Source organism: Anabrus simplex, chromosome 1 (assembly GCF_040414725.1).
Source record: "Anabrus simplex isolate iqAnaSimp1 chromosome 1, ASM4041472v1, whole genome shotgun sequence".
Classification (NCBI taxonomy): domain Eukaryota; kingdom Metazoa; phylum Arthropoda; class Insecta; order Orthoptera; family Tettigoniidae; genus Anabrus; species Anabrus simplex.
In genome coordinates this window covers 1,691,795,063-1,691,815,125 of record NC_090265.1, presented here as the reverse complement: position 1 = coordinate 1,691,815,125, position 20,063 = coordinate 1,691,795,063, and the positions used below count along the sequence as shown (strand labels likewise).

At 41.3% G+C, this 20,063-nt stretch overlaps 1 protein-coding gene across 1 annotated transcript in view; it reads left to right on the top strand.

Moving 5' to 3' along the window:
* Nucleotides 1-20,063, top strand: part of LOC137498780 (mitochondrial 2-oxoglutarate/malate carrier protein-like) — a 51,313-nt gene that overhangs the window by 8,308 nt on the left and 22,942 nt on the right. Inside the window, exons 2-3 of the mRNA XM_068226524.1 lie at nucleotides 1,553-1,786; nucleotides 3,534-3,624. Of these exons, the coding sequence (XP_068082625.1) occupies nucleotides 1,553-1,786; nucleotides 3,534-3,624 (325 nt within the window). The remainder of the gene's footprint in view (nucleotides 1-1,552; nucleotides 1,787-3,533; nucleotides 3,625-20,063) is intronic.

Below are 20,063 nucleotides of genomic sequence, written 5' to 3'. Positions count from 1 at the left end.
CATCATTCCCCGCTCCGCGGAATAGCAACAATGACAGCACTTCGCTCACTTTGTCTGTACATGACATGAGATAACAATTAAAATTAAGAAAATAAGAAGAATTAAGAAGAGTTAAGAAATTTTAGCAATTAAGAATTAAGAAAATAAGCTCGTACCTTATGACTGGAGATGTTGGAAATGTTCTCATCCTGCATTCATACAATTCTGGCATCGTCTTACGAAACTCCGATTCACACGCCTAAGTTCGTTTCCCGTAAATGAGACCATTTCTTTCCGGATATGTTCTTTCATTTCGTCCAACGTGTGAGGGCTTCTTGTATACACTTTATTTTTTAAGCTCCTCCATAAATAAAAGTTACAAATATATAAATCTGGGGACCGTGACGGTCATAAGTCCGTACTAATAACATGGTCTTCAAATATTTCCTCAATTAATTTTAATGTGTATGCTTGTTGGCCGTGTCTTGCTGAAAATACCTATTTCGACAGTCAGTGTCAGTTAGTTCGTCAAAAAATGGTTTGTGAATATTATCCCTCTATCTTTGTGCATTATGCGCCCTGAAGAAAGATAGATCCTATAGTTCTGAATCCATTCACTGCACACCATACTCCGGATCCGTTCGTCATGTAGAGGAACTTCGTATATGCTATGGAGTTTTTCTGTACTCCAATATCTGTTATTCTGAGTCGAAACATACCCGTGTAAATGGAACCATGCTTCGACAGAGAAAAATATTAAGCGTGTATCAATTATTTCATCATAAATTTCTTTTTACAAGTTGCTTTACGTCGCACTGACACAGTTAGGTCTTATGGCGACGATGGGACAGGAAAGGGCTATCTCCCGAATACTCATAAAAATTTCGCAACATCGAATTAGAGAAACGTACCCACTTATCACGATCACGTTGATGCAGTTCGTGTACTACAGTTACGTTGTGTGGTTTCAGTTTTAATATTTTCGTAGCCCGTCATGCTGAGCTCTTCAAAAGCTCGGCTTCTTGTCCAAGTCGTCTTAGGGATTTTGCAGGCGTCTGTTCTAATCTTTCTGCGATTTCGTTTACCTTTTTCTCGTTAAGTACACGTTTTTTAACACTTTGCCTCTTACCGAGTAAAGAACCAGTTCCTCTCAATTTCCTTACGAGTTTCCGCACGGTCTCTATATACTGAGGGCGTTTACCTGAAAAATGTGTTAGAAATCACCTAACGAATTCTCTGCAAGAATCTGTTTTCACATAAATACCCTTTACCGTGTACACATGTGGAGGCATTATGAGAGTTATACCCCGAAGTAACACTTCACAACTCGAGAACAGTTAGAGCGAGAGATCAACACTAAGCATGGACATGAACAGCGAAGTGCGGGCATTCCCGCACTGTCGCTGCGCTATGTAACGGGAAGTGATGAGTCAACGGGAAGCAGATAAGCTGGGTGCGTCTGCCGGCCAATCGATGAGAGAAACTCACTGTAATAATAATAATAATAATAATAATAATAATAATTGCTGCTAAATATTCACAACAGTGTTTTAGACTCCAACTTATGTTTTAGTATTTCAGCTACCATTATCACCCAGCCACTGGATATGCTTAAGAACCGCATGCAGATGAGTGGGTTGGGGAAAAAAGAGAAACAATACAAAACATCGATACATGCGTTAACAGATATTGTGCAGAAGGAAGGATTCCTGGAGCTCTACAACGGACTTTCGGCTGGAGTTCTTCGTCAAGCTACGTACACCACTTCAAGGATGGGAATCTACTCCTATCTTCTGGAGTCTCTCAAGTGAGTATCTCTGATGTTCATCACCACAACAAACATTTACTCGGTTAAACTCTCGCACAGGAGAGTTCTAAAGTGTCGCCATTTTCATATTCCTTCATAGAACATTTTATTCTTCTGTTTCTCCTGGACGTTGACAAACAGTTCTCGGTCCTCTCGAACACGGTACAGTTATTTATATCAGTCCAGTTTTTTACTCCATTAGGCCGAGAAGTTCTTCTTCTCCTACGTCCTTTTTGCCCTTCTAGTTTGCCCTTAGTTTCAGACTCGGCACTACGTAGACACGATAAAAAACTTCTTTCAAAAGTAAAATTCCGTCACTTCGGCATATTTCCGGGCTGATAATATAAAAGTGCTATATCCGAGAGTTGATTACCACCTGTCCTAGGATTCCAATCATGCAGGGGTAAAACGCGGAACAGACACACCACCATTCTCTCGAAAACTAGCACAACCATGTAGTTGCTACTGGTATATATTTTATAGTCCCCCTCTGTGGTGCAGTGGTTAGTGTGATTAGCTGCCATCCTCCGGAGGTCCGGGTTCGATTATTCCCGGCTCTGCCACAAAATTTGTAACGAGGTGCGACGACTGGAACAGGGTCCACTCAGCTTCAGGATGTCAACTGAGTAGAGGGGCTTCGGTTCCCACCTCAGCCATCATCGAAGTGGTTTTCCGTGGTTTCCCACTTCTCCTCTAGACAAATGTCGAGATGGTGCCTAACTTAAGGCCACGGCCACTTTCTTCCCTCTTCCTTGTCTACTCCTTCCGATCTTCCCATACCCCCACAATGCCCCTGTTCCGCATAGCAGGTGGGGCCAGCTGGGTGAGGTACTGGTCCTCCTTCTCTAGTTGTATCCACGACCCAAAGAAGTCTCACGCTCCAGAACACTGCCCATGAGGCGGTAGAGATGAGATCCCTCGCTGAGTCCGAGCGAAAACCAACCCTTGAGGGTAAATGGATTAAGGAAGAAAGAAAATATATTGTATATATTGTTAAACAATTGAAATAATTGAAACAATATTTAAAGAATTGAAGCCAACGGGGAACGGGAACAATACTTTTGTCGTTCCAATCAATCAATCAATCAATCAATCAATCAATCAATCAATCAATCAATCAATCAATCAATCAATCAATCAATCAATCAATCAATCAATCAATCAATCAATCAATCAATCAATCAATCAATCAATCAATCAATCAATCAATCAATCAATCAATCAATCAATCAATCAGTCAATCAATCAATCACCACTGATCTATATTTAGGGCATTCGTCCAGTTGGCAGTTTGCCTATCAGTTGTTTTCTTGCTTTCTTAAATAATTTCAAAGGAAGGAGGAAATTTATTGAACATTCCTCTTGGTAAATCATTCCAATCGATAACCCCTATGCCTATGAACGAATATTTCCCCAGTTTATCTTCTTGAATTCCAAAGTTTTCTTGGCCGTGTGGTTAGGGCCGCGTAGCTGTGAGCTTGCATCCGGGATAGTGGGTTTGAACCCCACTGTCGGCAGCCCTGAAGATCGTTTTCCGTGGTTTGCCATTTTCACACCAGGCAAATGCTGGTTGTACCTTAATTAAGGCCACGGTCGCTACCTTCCCAATCCTAGGCCTTTCCTTATACTATCGTCGCCATAAGACCTCTGTGTGTCGCTGCGACGTAAGGCCAACTGTAAAAAAATTATATACTACGATATTGTAACAATGTGTGCTAAAACGGTTTATTGATGTATGTTTTTCCAGAAAAAACGACTACAAATTGACCTTCCCTCTGAGAGTTGGTTGTGGACTGGGAGCTGGTGTTGTTGGAGCCTTCATCGGGACACCAGCAGACGTAAGATAAAAACTATTTATGACGTCCGGATATCTGTGGAGAACCTCTATGTGACCTTTCTTCTCCCTTTCCTGTTGCAATCTCCAACCGGGTAGGCTGAACAATGTCTTGCCTATTGAAGATAAATCAATTATTTTAGGTTGTACACTGGCGCGAACTTGCCTTAATAAGGTCCTTAGTCTGGATGACAGCATAGGACCTAATAGATGGGCCGGCGCAAAATTGCACTTGGCAGTTGTAATTCATGTTGGCACCACTAGGCCTACATAAAATAAATGAAGAACATCACCCATCAATCAGAATGACCAATCCACTACTTTTTATATCAGGCACAGTAACGCATTTTTACACACATTAGATTATATGCAATTTTGTATAGTGGTTATAATCTTTTATTTACTTACAAAATATATGTTTTTTTTTAATGTGATGTTTAAGCTAGCCGCAAAATAAAGAACTATTTTCATGTGGCTACGAAGGCTCTTGGTGAAGCCCACACCTCAAATGAGAACGATGGAATTCTAACGCATATTATAATGTACGCATCTGACACATTGTTCCATTTAAAAACTTGAAAACTTTAGAAAAAATGTCGCACATATTTCTAAGAGCAAGGCATCGGGGAGTGATATTGCAGTCCACGCGCTGCGTTCCTGTTCCCTCGCCTCACCTCGCGCCGCTTACTGCTGAAGGTCCGCTTGGTGCTAGGCTTCGCTCCGTCAGATCGCCACTGCCAACGAACAACCATGTGTTACTCGTCGTATATACTTCCTCACCATATACTTCTGTAGATAGCAGAGTGCTGGTATTTCACTGCCGTTTACTTGTACATCCTTGTAGAAAGACGCTGCAGGGCTGCTATTATAGGAGTGATATAGTTTTCTTGTTTTATAGGTAGATTAGCAGAAGTACCCGTTCTTTGTACGGGTTATCAGAAACTGGTTTTAGTTACTCATACTATCAGTGTGAGTGACTTCATTAGATATTTATATCACTGGTGTACTTACTTAAGTACGTAGAAAGTATGTGTCATGTATGAAATTATACTGCCGCTAGATAGTACCACAAATATCAATATTATTGAATGTACTTGTTTGATCCGACATTTCGTAACTATTACAAATGTGTACCAATTTTGGGTGGCAAATCGCGCTGCTTGAGCTAACGTTTCCATTGTTACGGCTGGTCGTTTCTTTATTCGGATTTCTAGAGCAGGGGTAATGTGGTGCCAATATCTCCATAACGGATGGTTTTAGGGCCTTAAAACATGGTTTTCGGGCCCGTAGTTTTGTTCTTTTCGTCAAGGGCCTTAAAATGAGCTTTGTTTCGTCTCTGTACGACAAATTCGATATTTCGCCTGTTATTTTTATATTTCTCCCCCGTCGCTTCCCCCCCCCCTCTAATTGTTTTGAAAGTTTAAAAGGAGCCTAAGTTACTCCTTATACCATCAGCTATCTGTCAGTGAAAGTCCCGTCAAAATCAGTCCAACCGTTTCGGAGATTAGCCAGAACAGACAGACAGACAGACAGACAGACAGACAGACAGACAGACAGACAGACAGACAGACAGACAGACAGACAGACAGACAGACAGACAGACAGACAGACAGACAGACAGACAGACAGACATGGTAAACATTGGTTTTAGTTATAAGTACCGTATATACTGTGATGTATTCACAAAGATTCACACAAAATGCTGTCAGTTGCGCACACTAAATTTATTCACAATATTTACACGTTACACACATCAATAAACCACCATTGTTACCCAACAGCCTATCACGAAGAATCAGAAGACTAAGACTGCCATCTTGAAACAGCTGACTGCTACTTTAGCATGTCGGCATAAATATAACACGTGTTCACAAAAACAACTCCTGTTAAACAAGAACTCAACTGCACCATCAAGACTGCCTCTTATATATATGTTGCCCTGGCCAGGCTTCTAGAAGGATGTTGCACAACACCTTTTCTCGTAAATTCCAGAGTGCCTAATACATAGTTATAATGCAAATAATATTTTACAACCATTTAGTGTCAAAGATACGTTATTCTGGATGTTACAGTGTGTAGCACAATGTTACTGTGGATTATACATCATATACTGTATACAGGTAATAATAAATTATATCCTATTAATTAGAGGTTTTTACATTAACTACACTCAGATATATATACATATATACAGTATATATATACAGCACATGTTTCATGACATAACCTCACAAATAATACGATCGTATCGTCCGTACATATGTACATAATAATAATAATAATAATAATAGTAATAATACACAGTTTAAACACTTCATGGTCATACCTCATAATAATAATAATAATAATAATAATAATAATAATAATAATCATCATCATAATCATAAAAATAATAATTCGAGCTCGATACTTGCATTATTTACCCATGGGTTAAAGAATATTAATAATAATAGTATTGCAACCAAATGGTCATGATATATACACTTAAATACACTTAGATGTACATCACTAATAATGATAATATGCAGTCAATGCTTGCAAAACATGATCAGTTATCTACACAATTGTGTCAAGCTTCCTTTTCTACGGACACATTCGATAGCATGGTATATGTCGCATCGTTGGTCACAGAAGATACATTATGCAACCCGGTCCTGGCTTGTGAAATTCCATGGTTCTGCACACCTTATGGTGGAACCCGTGTACGGTAAACCTGGTCACTGTATGCCTCAGGTCATATCCACCACGCGTCCAGTCCCTGTTTAACATCGCATCACTTGAGTAGAACTCGTCCCATATCATAGCCCTCTTTGCTTGCAGTTCTTGTAGCAGCTCTCTGTAACTCCTTGTCGCTGAGAGTAACAATCTAAGTCTTATGTCTTCAATGAAGTATGTCTCATTTGCCAGAACGTATACTAGCCTTGAATTCAGGCGCGGTTCTGCCTTTAGGTTACATGGTCACGTGCCCCTCCACCGATTAAAACTATTATAAAAATCAGAAAAACATTATGCACAATTACTGTCACGACCACCTTCAGTGAGTTCAAGAGGCTATGATTCACCATGGTTGTTCTTGTTCTAGCAGCCCTGGACTAAACTAGGCAACATAGTAAAGGTCTAATCCTGGATGGGACCGACTCGTTCTTATACCTGAACATTATCCCCTCATTCTGCGAACTGTGAGGGGTGAAGGGGGTAATGGCAAATTCCATTGACCCGGTCCGTTGCCTACGCTATAATAGAAGGCCTGGACAAGCCGACACATTTTTGGGCGAACAAAGTAGTTCAGGAAATGGCCGCTTGGATCGCGTTTATGTTCTGTTGTTCTCATGTTCTGTCTATATCCTTATATTGAAGATTCATACAATAACGTGAAATAATACATTTTATTATCATTATGACCGGTCTGAATCAGATATAAGCAACTTAGACACACTATACTTCATATATTTCTTTCATTTAGCACTTGATTATCACACAAGAATAAAGAATAGGGAAATAGGCCTAAATAGAAGTGCTCACACGATTTCTCCCTATTTCTATAATTTCAACACTTTTCTGCTCAGAGGCTTGCTCTTGAATTTGTTTAATAAATCACAGTCTTTAGTCACTTTCTTTGCATTAGTATCAAGAACAGGCATGAAAAATCACAGTCGCGGCACTGAAACGTCTCTTTTAAACTTTGGAGCTGTAAGGAATATCAGATTTCGGACTAGGTTACATTTTCCGAGATATCCTAACGCCCGCGTTGTAAATATTAATACATTTTTAAGAAGAAGACGAATTTGCGTCGGCACTTTGTCGGGGAGCAGAATTTCTCTCACAGTACTTACACTGTAATCTGATTCAACAAAGTGCAAGCTACATATTCTGGAGTTATCACTAGGAGCCCAAAGAGATCCTTTTCTGCTGCCCTGTCGAGATATAGCAAGCCTCCATTTGTCCCCTAAACTCGGATCTTTAGGAAAAAGATGAAAATTTACATTTGTGTATATTTCTTCGCTGTGTCAGATGTGCAGTTATGCACGCAACAATAAACCACCTTAACCTACAGAATTGAAAGAGAAATTTGACGGCAATTGGACACAGGGGCTCTGAAATTTGGATCGTGGGTTGGCGACCACGGGACCCTTAGCTGAGTCCTAGCATTTCTTCCACTTACTTGTGCCAGGCTCCTCACTTTCATCTATCCTATCCGACCTTCCTTGGTCAACTCATATTTCATGTTAGATAAGGCCTTTCCTTAGAAAACGATGTTTAATATGTAATTTCTTCTCATAAAACATGTTGCAGTAACACACGTAATCATAGAATTCGCGCCAAACAACAGAACATAAACGCGAACCTAGCGGTGGAAAAGAGAAAAACTATTACCCCGCTTTTAATGCAAGAAATTGGCTCTCTGTCCAGGCCTTCTAGTATCTAGTAGGCTTTGCCCGGTCACAGTATTTCTACGACGTGACACTTCAGCGCTGGTTCGTATTTTGAACTTACTTCTCCTACAGACTACTAGATAGCACCCAGCTACACTTTTTTGTCGGCATATTTATTATTAACCCGCGCAAAGGTAGTGTTTGTAGCAAACCTGTGCTTACCTTGTAGGTGGTCCATCGGTGTCGATGTTCATTGTAAGTCTGAAAAGTGTGTGAAGATTAGTGTGATGTATTTGAGTGTATTCCTCTGCGAGCATACGTGTTTTTAAAATGAATCAAGTGAGCTACTTACAAACAACATCTCTTAATTACGAAAACAGATTATTAGCTGAAGAAATGGGCCGACCAAGACCAGAGCTTAGCATAAATCGTTCAAAGATAAAAATAGAACCTACAATCGCATTTTCATATACAAGAAATAAGAAGGTAGATGATAGATAGATATTTATTTCATTAATTAATTACAACGAGCCAAAGGCTCATACAGAGGAATTGTACAATGAATAATATATTCAATGGCGGATTAATTTAAGATTAATTTAATTGATTTAATTGATTCCTAGTGTTCCTAATTCGTTGAATGTGCCCCACCCATTTCTATCACCACGAGCCGCCACTGGCCTTGATAATGTATATTTAGAAACGCATAGAACTCTCTTCAAGAATCTAGCCTTCAAACTTTCCAGCTCTTGCAGTTGTCTTTTTGATAGGTGTTCCCATATTAGCTCTAGACCATATATGGCTGTTGGAACAACTTTCGTATTGAACAGAACCATGGCTGTCTCCAAAGATAGCTGTGGAAGGTGTTTAATATCACTAATGCTTCGTATAGCTGCGATGATTCTCTCCTTTAGGTGTATTGTGAATGTTGTTCCAGTTACCTGTATTGTAATCCCTAGATATTTGTATTGGTTGCTAATTCGTAATTTTTGTCCTTTACACAGGATATAATCGTCTTTAGATAATTTTCCTCCCCTCCTAAAAACAACCAATTCTGTTTTGTTCGCATTAAGGTCCATTTTATTATCTTCTGCCCATTCGACGATTACGTCCATGGCAGTTTGTAGTTCCTGTTTACTCTCAGACGCGATGGCCATGTCGTCCGCATATATGTACGCGTTAACCTTCCGTGTTTGCGTCTTAATTTCTTTTATTGCGTCCTGTGTGAAGATGTTAAACAGCAGAGGACTTAGTGGGTCCCCCTGTAACACCCCGTTTGTCTGCCGGATCCATCTTGATGTGCAGAGATTGTCGCTTATTTGAATATAGTTCTCCGTCAGTATGTTGGTAACTAGTCTGGTGAGCCAGGTACGACCGATGATTTCCTCTAGTTTTCTAACAAGTTTCTGTCTATCTACTGTATCAAAAGGCTTGGAGTAGTCAATAAATATTACGAACATTTTGCCTTGCTTTTCTCTGGTTGTTTCGTGAATATCTTGGAGGAGGCATTCCACTGCCATCAGAGTCGATCTCCCGGCTCTAAATCCGAACTGTTCGTCAGGGAGAAGCGGGTCTGCTATTCTATTTATTCTCTGGGTTATCAGTTTGGTGAGAATCTTAAAAGCTGCTGATTCAAGAGCCACTCCGCGATATGATTCTGGTTTGTTTACTTCTCCTTTCCCTTTGTATAGCATCTTAACGACTGATTTTCTCCAGTCATGTGGAATGTTTCCTGTTTCCAGACACTTGTTCATCAGTTCTAGCCATACTGTTTCTAGGTAAGGGAGAGATGTCTTCAGAAATTCGTTGTAGAGGCCGTCTGAGCCTGCCGCCTTGTTAGATTTTGTTTTCAAGTTATATCAATATATTACACTTGCGTCAACTGTACTATAAACTTAGTCAAATGCCGTTATTTTGACATTACAAACAGACACTTCAATTTTATTGTTTTGTATAGATTTTCGCAGACCACCAAGATGGCTTCTAGGAGTAGGCCAAGATCTGTTACCATAGAAACGCCTTAATGGAAGAATGGAGTCATATATCTAGTTAGCAGTATCTATGGAGACCAAGACAGTTTAGCGAGTGGGTGGTTGTTAGGGCAAGGTTAGCAACCAATATACACTCTTGGTAAGTTATCTATGGAGCAATTGTAGCAAAATCCCATATGAAGGCAATAAAATTAAACCAAAATATGCCCTTAAATCAATTAAAATGAGCTGTAGACTCTTATGAAAACACGTTCACACAACCACCACAGCAAATAAATGCACAAATACTCCCTGATGCCTACTAACACTACACAGAACACTAGAAAAAATGTAAAGATCACGGAGCTCCACTACACATGATCTCTTCCAGTGAGTCTAAACTTTGTTCTTAGCCAAGAGGCTGAGGAGAGTTTACGGTATCATTTTTCCAGATAGTAATTCATATGTGTACCAATTTTGGGTGGCAAATCTGGCTGCTGCAGATTCCTTGAGCTGACGTTGCCATGGTTACGGCTGGTCGTTTCTTTATATCGGATTCCTAGAGCAGGGTGAGTGTGATGCCTAGCCTATATCTCCACAACGGTTGGATTTAGGGCCTTAAAACATGCTTTTCGAACCTACAGGGCTCACCGATTTTTGTTCTTTGTGTAGATGGCGGCGAGTGAGAGTAACTGTGTGTTTTTCCTCTGTGTTCTTTTAGGAGTTTTAGTGTCAAACAAGTAGTGTGCGCAAAAGAATATAGTGATGTTCATCTAGATGATCCAGCCAGTGATTCCATGTGTTGTGAAATGCTCGGAAGTAAGTCTGTTCAATATAAACGGCTTTGTTTTTATTCCACGTGCTACGGCGGCTGCTGGCGTACCCAAGCCTCCCTTGCCGGAAGTATACGACTCGCCGTCTCAAGATTGAATATACCTCAGGTTGGAAACTGGTTGACTGCCGTTCGTCAGTTTCATTTTCCTTCACTGCCGACTGCAAACCTCCCTTGCATTCTTGTAGCACCAGCTTCGATTCCAGCCTCCAGTAAATTATCTCGGTTTTCTACTCGGTCTACTTTAAGTTTGTTGTTGACATTCCTACTGTTAGCTGGTGATGTGGAGATAAACCCGGGACCCGCGGCGGATAGTGCGATCTCAGTTTACCATCAGAATATCTGCTCTCTTAAAAACAAAATTACTGACTGTGAGCTCTACCTACAAGAACTATCTTCTTTCGATATTGTCGCCTTCTCTGAAAGTTGGTTAACTGACGTTGTTTCAGACACGGAAATTCCTCTTTCCAAAGAGTTTTCCATTTTCAGAACGGACCGTGGATCTCGGGGCGGGGGAGTTCTCCTGGCCGTTAAATCCAAATGGCATGCTAACCAACGTACTGATTTAAGTAGTGACTGCGAAGCCATTTGGGTAGAAGTGAAATTTCAACATTCCAAATATCTATTTGCTTGTTTTTACAGGCCACCTCGATCAACCCTCAATTATTCTGAAAATTTTCTCTCTTCTGTAATGAAAGCCATTAATCTGAATCCTAATGTAATTATATTAGGCGACTTTAACCTCTCTATTTCTTGGAATTCCCCTACTCATGGTGTCCCTTCTAATAGCCTTGACAAGTGGTATCTCTACCATTATATTACGGGCCTAGGCCTCCAACAGTACGTCCTTGAGAACACCTGCGGGGATAGTCTTCTTGACTACCTGCTCTGCTCCGTGGAGCCTTCCGTTATTTCTGTGGGACGAAATATTTTTAAATCGAACCACAAGTCTGTAGAGGCAACATACTCTGTTGCCCCTCCCCGCCCCCCGAAATGGCATCGACCCTTTACCAGGAAATGTGTACCCTTGTGGCGGAAGGTTGATTGGCAGGCTGTCAATCACACCCTCTCTCTTCTACCCTGGCACTTGCTGCAAGTGGGTGAAGTGCAAGAAGCAGTGGACCTGTTCTATGACTGGACTCGTGCTGTGATCCGTGACCTTGTTCCCACTCGTAAAACATCCGCCAGATGCCCACCTTGGAAGAAAAGTGACACCAAAATTGCAGAAATTAATAAAACGAAAGCCTGGAAAGACTGGAAAAGGTCACCTTCTGAAGCCAGCTATAAAACTTTTTCTGACCTTCGCAAACACCATAAACAGCTTTTAAAACGGGATTACCAGGACTACATAAACTCTGCCTGCCTAGAAGTGAGAAGTAATAGCAAAAGATTCTGGTCTCTGATAAACAGCAGGAAAAATACAAAGCGTGTGCCAGACACAGTGACTTGGGGGTGATAATTTAGCCAGTGGTAGTAATAGACCGGAAATTTTCAACGATTACTTTGCGTCTAATTTTGTTGCACCTGTTCAGTTCCTTGATTTTCCGTCTATTGAGTCTGTTCCTTCTCATAGTCTCAGTAATCTTTCCACCTCTGAGTCAGAAGTCTATTCGTTACTTTCCTCCCTGCCAGAAAATAAACCTACTGGTCCGGATGGTCTCAGTCCTGTCTTCCTTAAGAATACCGCTACGACTCTTGCCCATCCTATTGCTGTTATATTTAACCGTTGCTTCTTAGCCGGCTACTTTCCTGACGACTGGAAAATCGCTAACATCACTCCGGTTTTTAAAAGTGGAAAGAGGTCTGATGTCAGAAACTATCGTCCGATTTCTATATTACCCACTCTGTCACTCATCTGTGAAAAGATTATCCACCAGCGCCTTCTTTCTTTCACACTTCCTTATATATCGTCCCAGCAGCATGGTTTTCTTCCTGGTAGCTCCTGCCTAACTAATCTGGCTGTTCTTCTCCATCGTGCAACATCTGCTCTTAACGCCGGTTCTCAACTGGACGTGTGCTACATTGATATTGCAAAGGCTTTTGATACCGTAGACCACGCACTTCTTTCCTATAAACTCTCAGAACGTTTTAATATCCATGGTCGCTTGCTAACTCTCCTGCAGAGCTTCCTCAATACCAGAACTCAGCGTGTGGTTCTTGATGGGTTCAGTTCGACTCTTGTTATGGTACATTCTGGCGTCCCACAGGGCAGTGTCCTAGGTCCGCTTCTTTTTGTCTTATTTACTGACGATCTCATTAATTCTATATCCTCCGTTTCTTGTGAAATTCTACTATTTGCAGATGACTGTAAAGTATTCAAACAAATCGATTCTTTATCTGACGTAAACTCCTTACAGAGTGGGCTTAATTCACTCTCTGAATGGTGCTCCACATGGCGTCTTAAGCCTAATCCTGCCAAGTGTTCCTCTATTTCGATCACGCTTCGTAAATCCCCTATTCTCAGTAAATACTCCCTCCTCGGTAACCCGTTCCCAACTCTAACAGAACAAAATGAGTTAGGTGTGATGTTTGACAGTAAATTGTTATTTGTCCCCCATATACAAAAGATAACCGCGCGAGCAATGTCACTTCTCGGTTTGTTGTATAGATTTTCTGACATCACCGATATCCGCGCCCTCCGAGCCTACTATGTATCTTGCATCCTACCGATTATTGAATTCGCGTCTCCCATTTAGTCTACCTCTTCACCCACTAATCTGAATCATATTGACCGCGTGCAGTCATTCTTCTGTGCCATTGTTAGAGCCAGAGTATCTGATTGTCGAAACTTGAGCAGTAATCAGATACTAGACAAGTTAAACCTTCACCCGTTATCTAGTCGCAGGAATGTAGCCGATCTTAGATTCCTATATAACGCTGTTAACGGTTTATTTCGTTCTCCTGAACCTGCATCCTTCTTTTCCTTACATGTTCCAACTCGCAAAACCAGGATTACTCCGCCCCTTCATATTCCGTATTCCCGCCTCTCTCTCGTTCAAAGAAGTTTATTTATCCGCATACCAACCCTCCTTAACTCTTTATCTTCTGACAGGAACTTGGACGTTTTTTCTTCGTATGCCTCCTTTAATCGATTCTTCCTTAACTTAACCTAGTTCATTTTGTTCATATTCCTTTTTTCTCTTCTCATTGCTGTCCTCTCTTTTGTACATAATATAATATTTATTTATTTTTTACTGTACTATACAATTACTTAAGTGTTATATCTGTATTTATCTTACTGTGCCTAGCTATAAGTTCTCTTCGTTTTACGTTCAACAATTTTTCTCGTTGTTTCTTTAGCCTTTATTTTTTGTTTTTATATGTTGTGTCTCTAATTGTGTTAGTTTTTAATTTTTTCCTCTATTTTTATCGTTAGATGTTTTTTCGTCATTATTCTTCCACTTTTCTTTATGCTTGCCTTGTGCTACCCTATTGTAAATATGTATTTCATTGCGGAACTCTGTAATTCGGCTTCTCGCTGTTTTGGTTTCCCAAATAAATAAATAAATAAATAAATAAATAAATAAATAAATAAATAAATAAATAAATAAATAAATAAATAAAAGGGGCTTAAAATGAGCGTTGTCTCGTCCCTGTACGACAAATTCGATATTTCGCCTATTATTTTTATATCTCCCGCCGTAGCTCCCCTCTAATTGTTTTGAAAATTTAAAAGTAGCCTAAGTTACTCCTTATACCATTAGCTATCTGCCAGTGAAAGCCCGTCAGAATCGGTCCGACCGTTTCAGAGATTAGCCCGAACAAACAGATAGACAGACAGCCAGACAGACAAAAATTGTAGAAATTGGTTTTTAGATATAAGTACCGTATATACTTCCATATGCACTTAGTAAAATACTGTTATTTTGACATTAAAAACAGAGACTTCAAGATTATTTATTTGGATAGATCTGCTAAAATGAAATGCAGCCTTTCATGTTTGATGTTCTCTTTTGTTGGTTGGAGTAGAACCCGTGATCATAGGTCGGACACCACCACTGATCTCTCGACGAAGCTAAACACCAGTGAAAGATCGGTACGACGGTTGGAAATGCTGTAAAATTCTAAATTTTAATGTAATAATATTAAGATTTTTACGAGGAACTGTGGAAAATCTTCAAAAGACACTTGTGAAGGGTCCGCACTCCAAAGGTTGTGGGACTCTTACCCACTAAAAATCACACACCCTTTTCCCACGATGTGTATCATTACCCCGTAACCGCTCTCGCATTACTTCAGGGTAATATCGTGTTTACTTTGTCTATCAGACTCCTTCTGTCTTCATTTCTCCTTTACGGACGTTCGTACGCTTCCAAATCCTTCTTCTTCTGACGAAGGACATCCTCCACATACACTGCCACGCGATCCCAGGATTCCTGGTATCGTAGCATCGCACAAATAATATTATCTGCTGTCAGTTCTCCCAGTTCAGTTTCCACACAGCTTCTCTGTACCATCCAATGGTCGCACACAAAGAAGGTGGGAAATACATCATCGATGTCATCATAGTATATGCATGCTGCATCACTCGCTCTGCCCACTCTATGCAGAAATTTCCGAAAATATCCATGTCCTGGTTAGAAGTTGTGTGAGGTCATAGTTGACTTCACCATGAACCCTTTCAACCCAGATATCCAAGCGTGGTATCAGTCACTTGGTCCATTTACCCCGAGGGTCACTTTACCATCTGAGTTGCCATCGCCTCATCCGTTCACTGAAGGCACGCTTCTTTGCACATTTCTTTCCCATCTCTCCTTGGGTACGCCAGATTTCTTGTCGCTCCAATGCAAGTAGATCTATTGAGGCTATTGCTGCCACCGTGAGGATTGCAGGTTCGGAAACCGTGCGGTATGCACATGCAATACGCAAAGCTGCTCTCTGTTGTACGGCAGCTATCCTTCTCCGATACCAAGCAAATCTCAAGGATTCAGCCCAGATTTCAGAGCCATACAGGAGCACTGACTGAACCGTCGACATGAGAAGGCGTCGTTTACTGGATTTTGGACCTGTAATATTTCCCATCAGTCTACCAAGTGCAGTCATGTATTTTACTGCCTTACCTGTCGCTCTCTGAATATGATTCCAGAATGTGAGCATGGAGTCAAGTGTCACTCCTAAATATGCTGTCCTCGTAGACGTTTCAATCACTAACTCTCCAACAGTCATTGGCACAAGAGTCTCGATCCTTTTCCTCGTCAGAAGAACTATCTCCGTTTTGTGTTGTGCTAGTATTAGCCTGAGACTCGTCATCCATTCTTTTATGCGCCGCATTACCTGGTTCAATTTGATTTGAGCCTTCTCAACATTACGAGCCACTATCAAGGCGGCCACATCATCAGCGTAGCCCACAAGCTTCGTGTCCTCTGGCATCTCCAAACGTAACAAGCCATCATACATTATGTTCCAAAGATCTGGGCCAAAGATCGATCCTTGCGCTGCACCAGCCGTCAGTCGTTTTGTCTTTTGTCCACCTTCCGTATCATACAGCAGCGTGCGATCCTTGAAGTAATCTCTCATTATGTGCGTAAGATATTGTGGTAGCTTGAACGTTTCTTCAAGAGCTACTAACATGTCGCTCCACCTTGCCGAATTGAAATCATTCTTCACATCCAGGGTCGCAAGAAGTGCCATTTTACGGGAATGATGATTGCCCGTTCGTGCTCTTTCTGCTTTATTAACCACCTCGCACACTACATCCAACGTCGAGTGCCCTCTCCGAAATCCATGTTGGCGAACAGATAGATCCCCTGCTAGCTGAACTGCTGAGAGGGTCCTGGGCTGCAGAAGTTTCTCCAGGCCTTTTCCAGCTGTGTCCAGCATACATAAATATCTGTAACCACCAAGTTTTCCTTTGCTGATCAAAACCAATTGGGCCATTTTCCATCGGGGACTAAAAACTCCCGCTTGCAGGTAGTGATTGTACATATTCAGCAACAGTTCTAGGCAGAGTTCTGATATTACCTTTAGCGCTTCTCCCGGTATACCATCTGGTCCTGGAGTCTTCTTGTTTCGAAGAAAGCTGATAGTTTTATTCAGCTCTTCTACTGTGAAGAGGGGTATATCATCCAGTTCTTTTTCATCGTCACAGTCAATCCTCTCTGGATGGTCAGGGAGTAGTGTATCCACAATTTGTTTAATGGTTTGAGGATCCATACTCGAGGTTGAAAATGTCCCGAGTTTCTTCATTAATCTTGTAACCTAATCCCCATGGATCATCTTCTACTTCTTTAGCCAATGCCCACCATTTATCGGCTTTACCTTTTCTAATAGCGTTACGGAGTTCATTCTTCGCTGACTTATACTCCGCTGTGACAGGTATTCTCTGGACTGCCTCTCATCCTCTGAGCCCTGCGTCGAAGTCGCAGACAGTTCCTTCTCAATTCAGCAATCTCTTCGGTCCACCAGTACGCTGAGAGCTTGCTATTTCGTGGTCTCCTTCGGTACGTTGAGACATTGCTTGCTTGCTTGCTGGATTAGCTGCACGGTGAATTCAACAAGTACACCAGCTGCTTCTTTCCCTCTGCGACCAAAACATTTTTCTGCTATGTTCTCCATTCAATTCCGTATTACATCAATAAACGTTTCCTTGTCGATGCTGGCTACGTTCCACCGTGCTGGCCTGCGCAAGATGTTTCTTACTTCGGGGGATTCCTGGAGCAGTCGAAAGGTGATATATTGGTGATCACTCCCCGTATAGTTCTCGATCTCTTGCCATTCAGTAAACTTAGGCGCGATATCCTCCGATGAGAAGGTTACATCTGGTAGTGTTCCCTGGCATCCTGGCCGTCGAAATGTTGGCACATTTCCAATGTTGTTGACCACCGAACCCGTTCTGGCTGCCAACTCCATTATACGTCGGCATGCCCCATTCCGACGCTTGAGCATTTAAATCACTAACTCCCACTAGTCTGTTTTCCATTCCGCGTAAGTCAACCTCAAGGCCATCAAGTTTCATCTGAAAGTTGGGAACATATGCATTTGGCGTAAAATAACAGCTTACATTAATGATTCCTCCAGTCTGCACCCAAACAAAACCATCTTCACATCCATGTTCTGTTACTGAAAATTTTCCTAGATCTGGTATCCAAATTGCAGCTGTTCCAAGATTATCCACAAACCACTCTGGATGATCCCTCTCTTGATATGGTTCGCTAATAATAACGATGTCTGCTTCCTTCTCATAAATCAACTGTGTCATAAAGTCGTTAGCTGCTTGACTCCTGTGCATGTTTGCTTGAAGGATTCGCATCATTTGCTGTGTTGCCAATGCTGTTTCACAAGCTGCTGCTCTGGCCTCTGATACTGTCGGTAATCAACACCTGATCAGTGGAGATGGTAGATTAAGTTTTACCAAATTAAAGTCCGGCTTTGTGGTGTCAATGAAGCTAAACGTCATCATGTTCCTGGATCGGGTGCATGCACAATATTTCGTGAAGGTCTTGAAAAGGCCAAAAATCACAGTGGAGCAGGCATCCGATCTATCCCCAAAACAAGAGCTGGAGCTGTTCTTCTTGAATTCAATAAAACAACACAGAGTGAAAACAGGGAGATATTCAGTAAATCTCTGAGAGATGCCCTTGGACGAGATGGCGATGTAAAGGCTTTAATCCCCCGAACTACACTGGAGATTCAAGACATGGATGGCGTCATTACCGCTGCAGATGTGGAGGAAGCTGTAAGACTAGATTCCGGTAATCCACATGGAGAGTTGAAAATATTTGTCACAAACAACTAGGGACAGAAACTTGCAATCTTCAAAACTAAAGATGAGGATGCTCAGAAACCAGTGAAAACAGGAAGAATTAAGATAGGATGGCTATACTGCAGAGTACGTGCTAGAACCATGTTACCTCGCTGCTTTCGATGCCTATCATGTGGACACCTGGCTAGAAACTGCACTGCAATAAGCTCTGTTTTATGTGTGGAGAATTTGGCCATAAGGCAGTAGACTGGAAAAATAATCCGCGATGCATGCTTTGTACAACAGGCTACTCCGTTGGCTATTGGCTGCAGCTCAAAACGCTTAAAGCTTTACGTTCACTAAACTAAGTATCAAAAACGGATAACCTAAGTCTGGTAGTAGCCCACGTCTTGATTCCAGCATACGTCACTGCATTATAACTAGCTTGACTACTGTATTGAAGCATTGCCGTTTTGTTTGTTGTTACCAGCACGTGGCCAGGTGTGTTTCGAGCGTTCATGATTTGCTTTCTTTGTGAGATGACTGTGAAGTTGTTTTGTAAATAGTGCAGTGTGATATCACGGACACGACACCAGTGATGAGTCGCGAAGTGATAATTCTTTGTCTTTTCGCAGATGATGTTATTTTTTCGATAAGCGGAAGAAAGACCTGCATGAAACTTTGGGAACCAGCTTTCTTTATGGGAACATCATCTGATGGTACTATCGTTCCTGTTTTCATTTTCATGACTACCTAACTCGGAAGCATTCACTACCATTACGGAGAAACATATTCAAGAGTACTTGTAGGCCTAAGAACTCGCTCATTCGCTTCGTACGAGAGAGAATGTTTTTGGTCGTTGGATAGAATTATGCTTAAATTCTGGCCATTTACACAAAAGATAGAGAAATATAGCAAACGTACCCCAATCATAAAGTACGTTGTTTGAAGACTTAACATGAACAGTAAATTGATTTTATGTTACTTAATCACAACTGTCCTCTTCTATCATGCATTTCTTCTGTATTTATGCTTTTTGGACTTTCTTTCTACTGAACAAAAACATCACAACTATACTGTAGTGTCTGAGAATGTTGACATGTAAGAATTTTAAACCGTATCAATATCCACACAGTTTTAAAAGTTCTCTATTTACACTGATGAGTGCAGTGGAGGGAGTTCTTTTTTTGCCAAATAGCTGATGTTTCAACATGCTGTGCTCGCTGCAGTGATTCTCTCGCAGACGGTGGGGCAGGTGCTACCTCTAGCGTGTTATTTACAAACTATGGTCTCCGACAAGCGCGCGAAAAGACAAGCCATGCTGCAAGGTGTGCAGTTCATACAGAACTTTATGGGCGACTCTTAGCCACCTATCTGAGAAAGATGTAGATAACTGCGTTCTCTCATGCTTTCAACCTGATGTTCTATCGCTCACAGATCCTAACTAGGTCGCCAGATCACCAGTATCTGAATGGGTATCGATTTTTGGCTCGATAAAAACACTCAGTGTGAAGGGATTGCTGTTTGCTGTGTATCATATCTTTGATTTTGGTGGTTCTGCGGCTCTGCAGATCGTCTTTCGGAGCC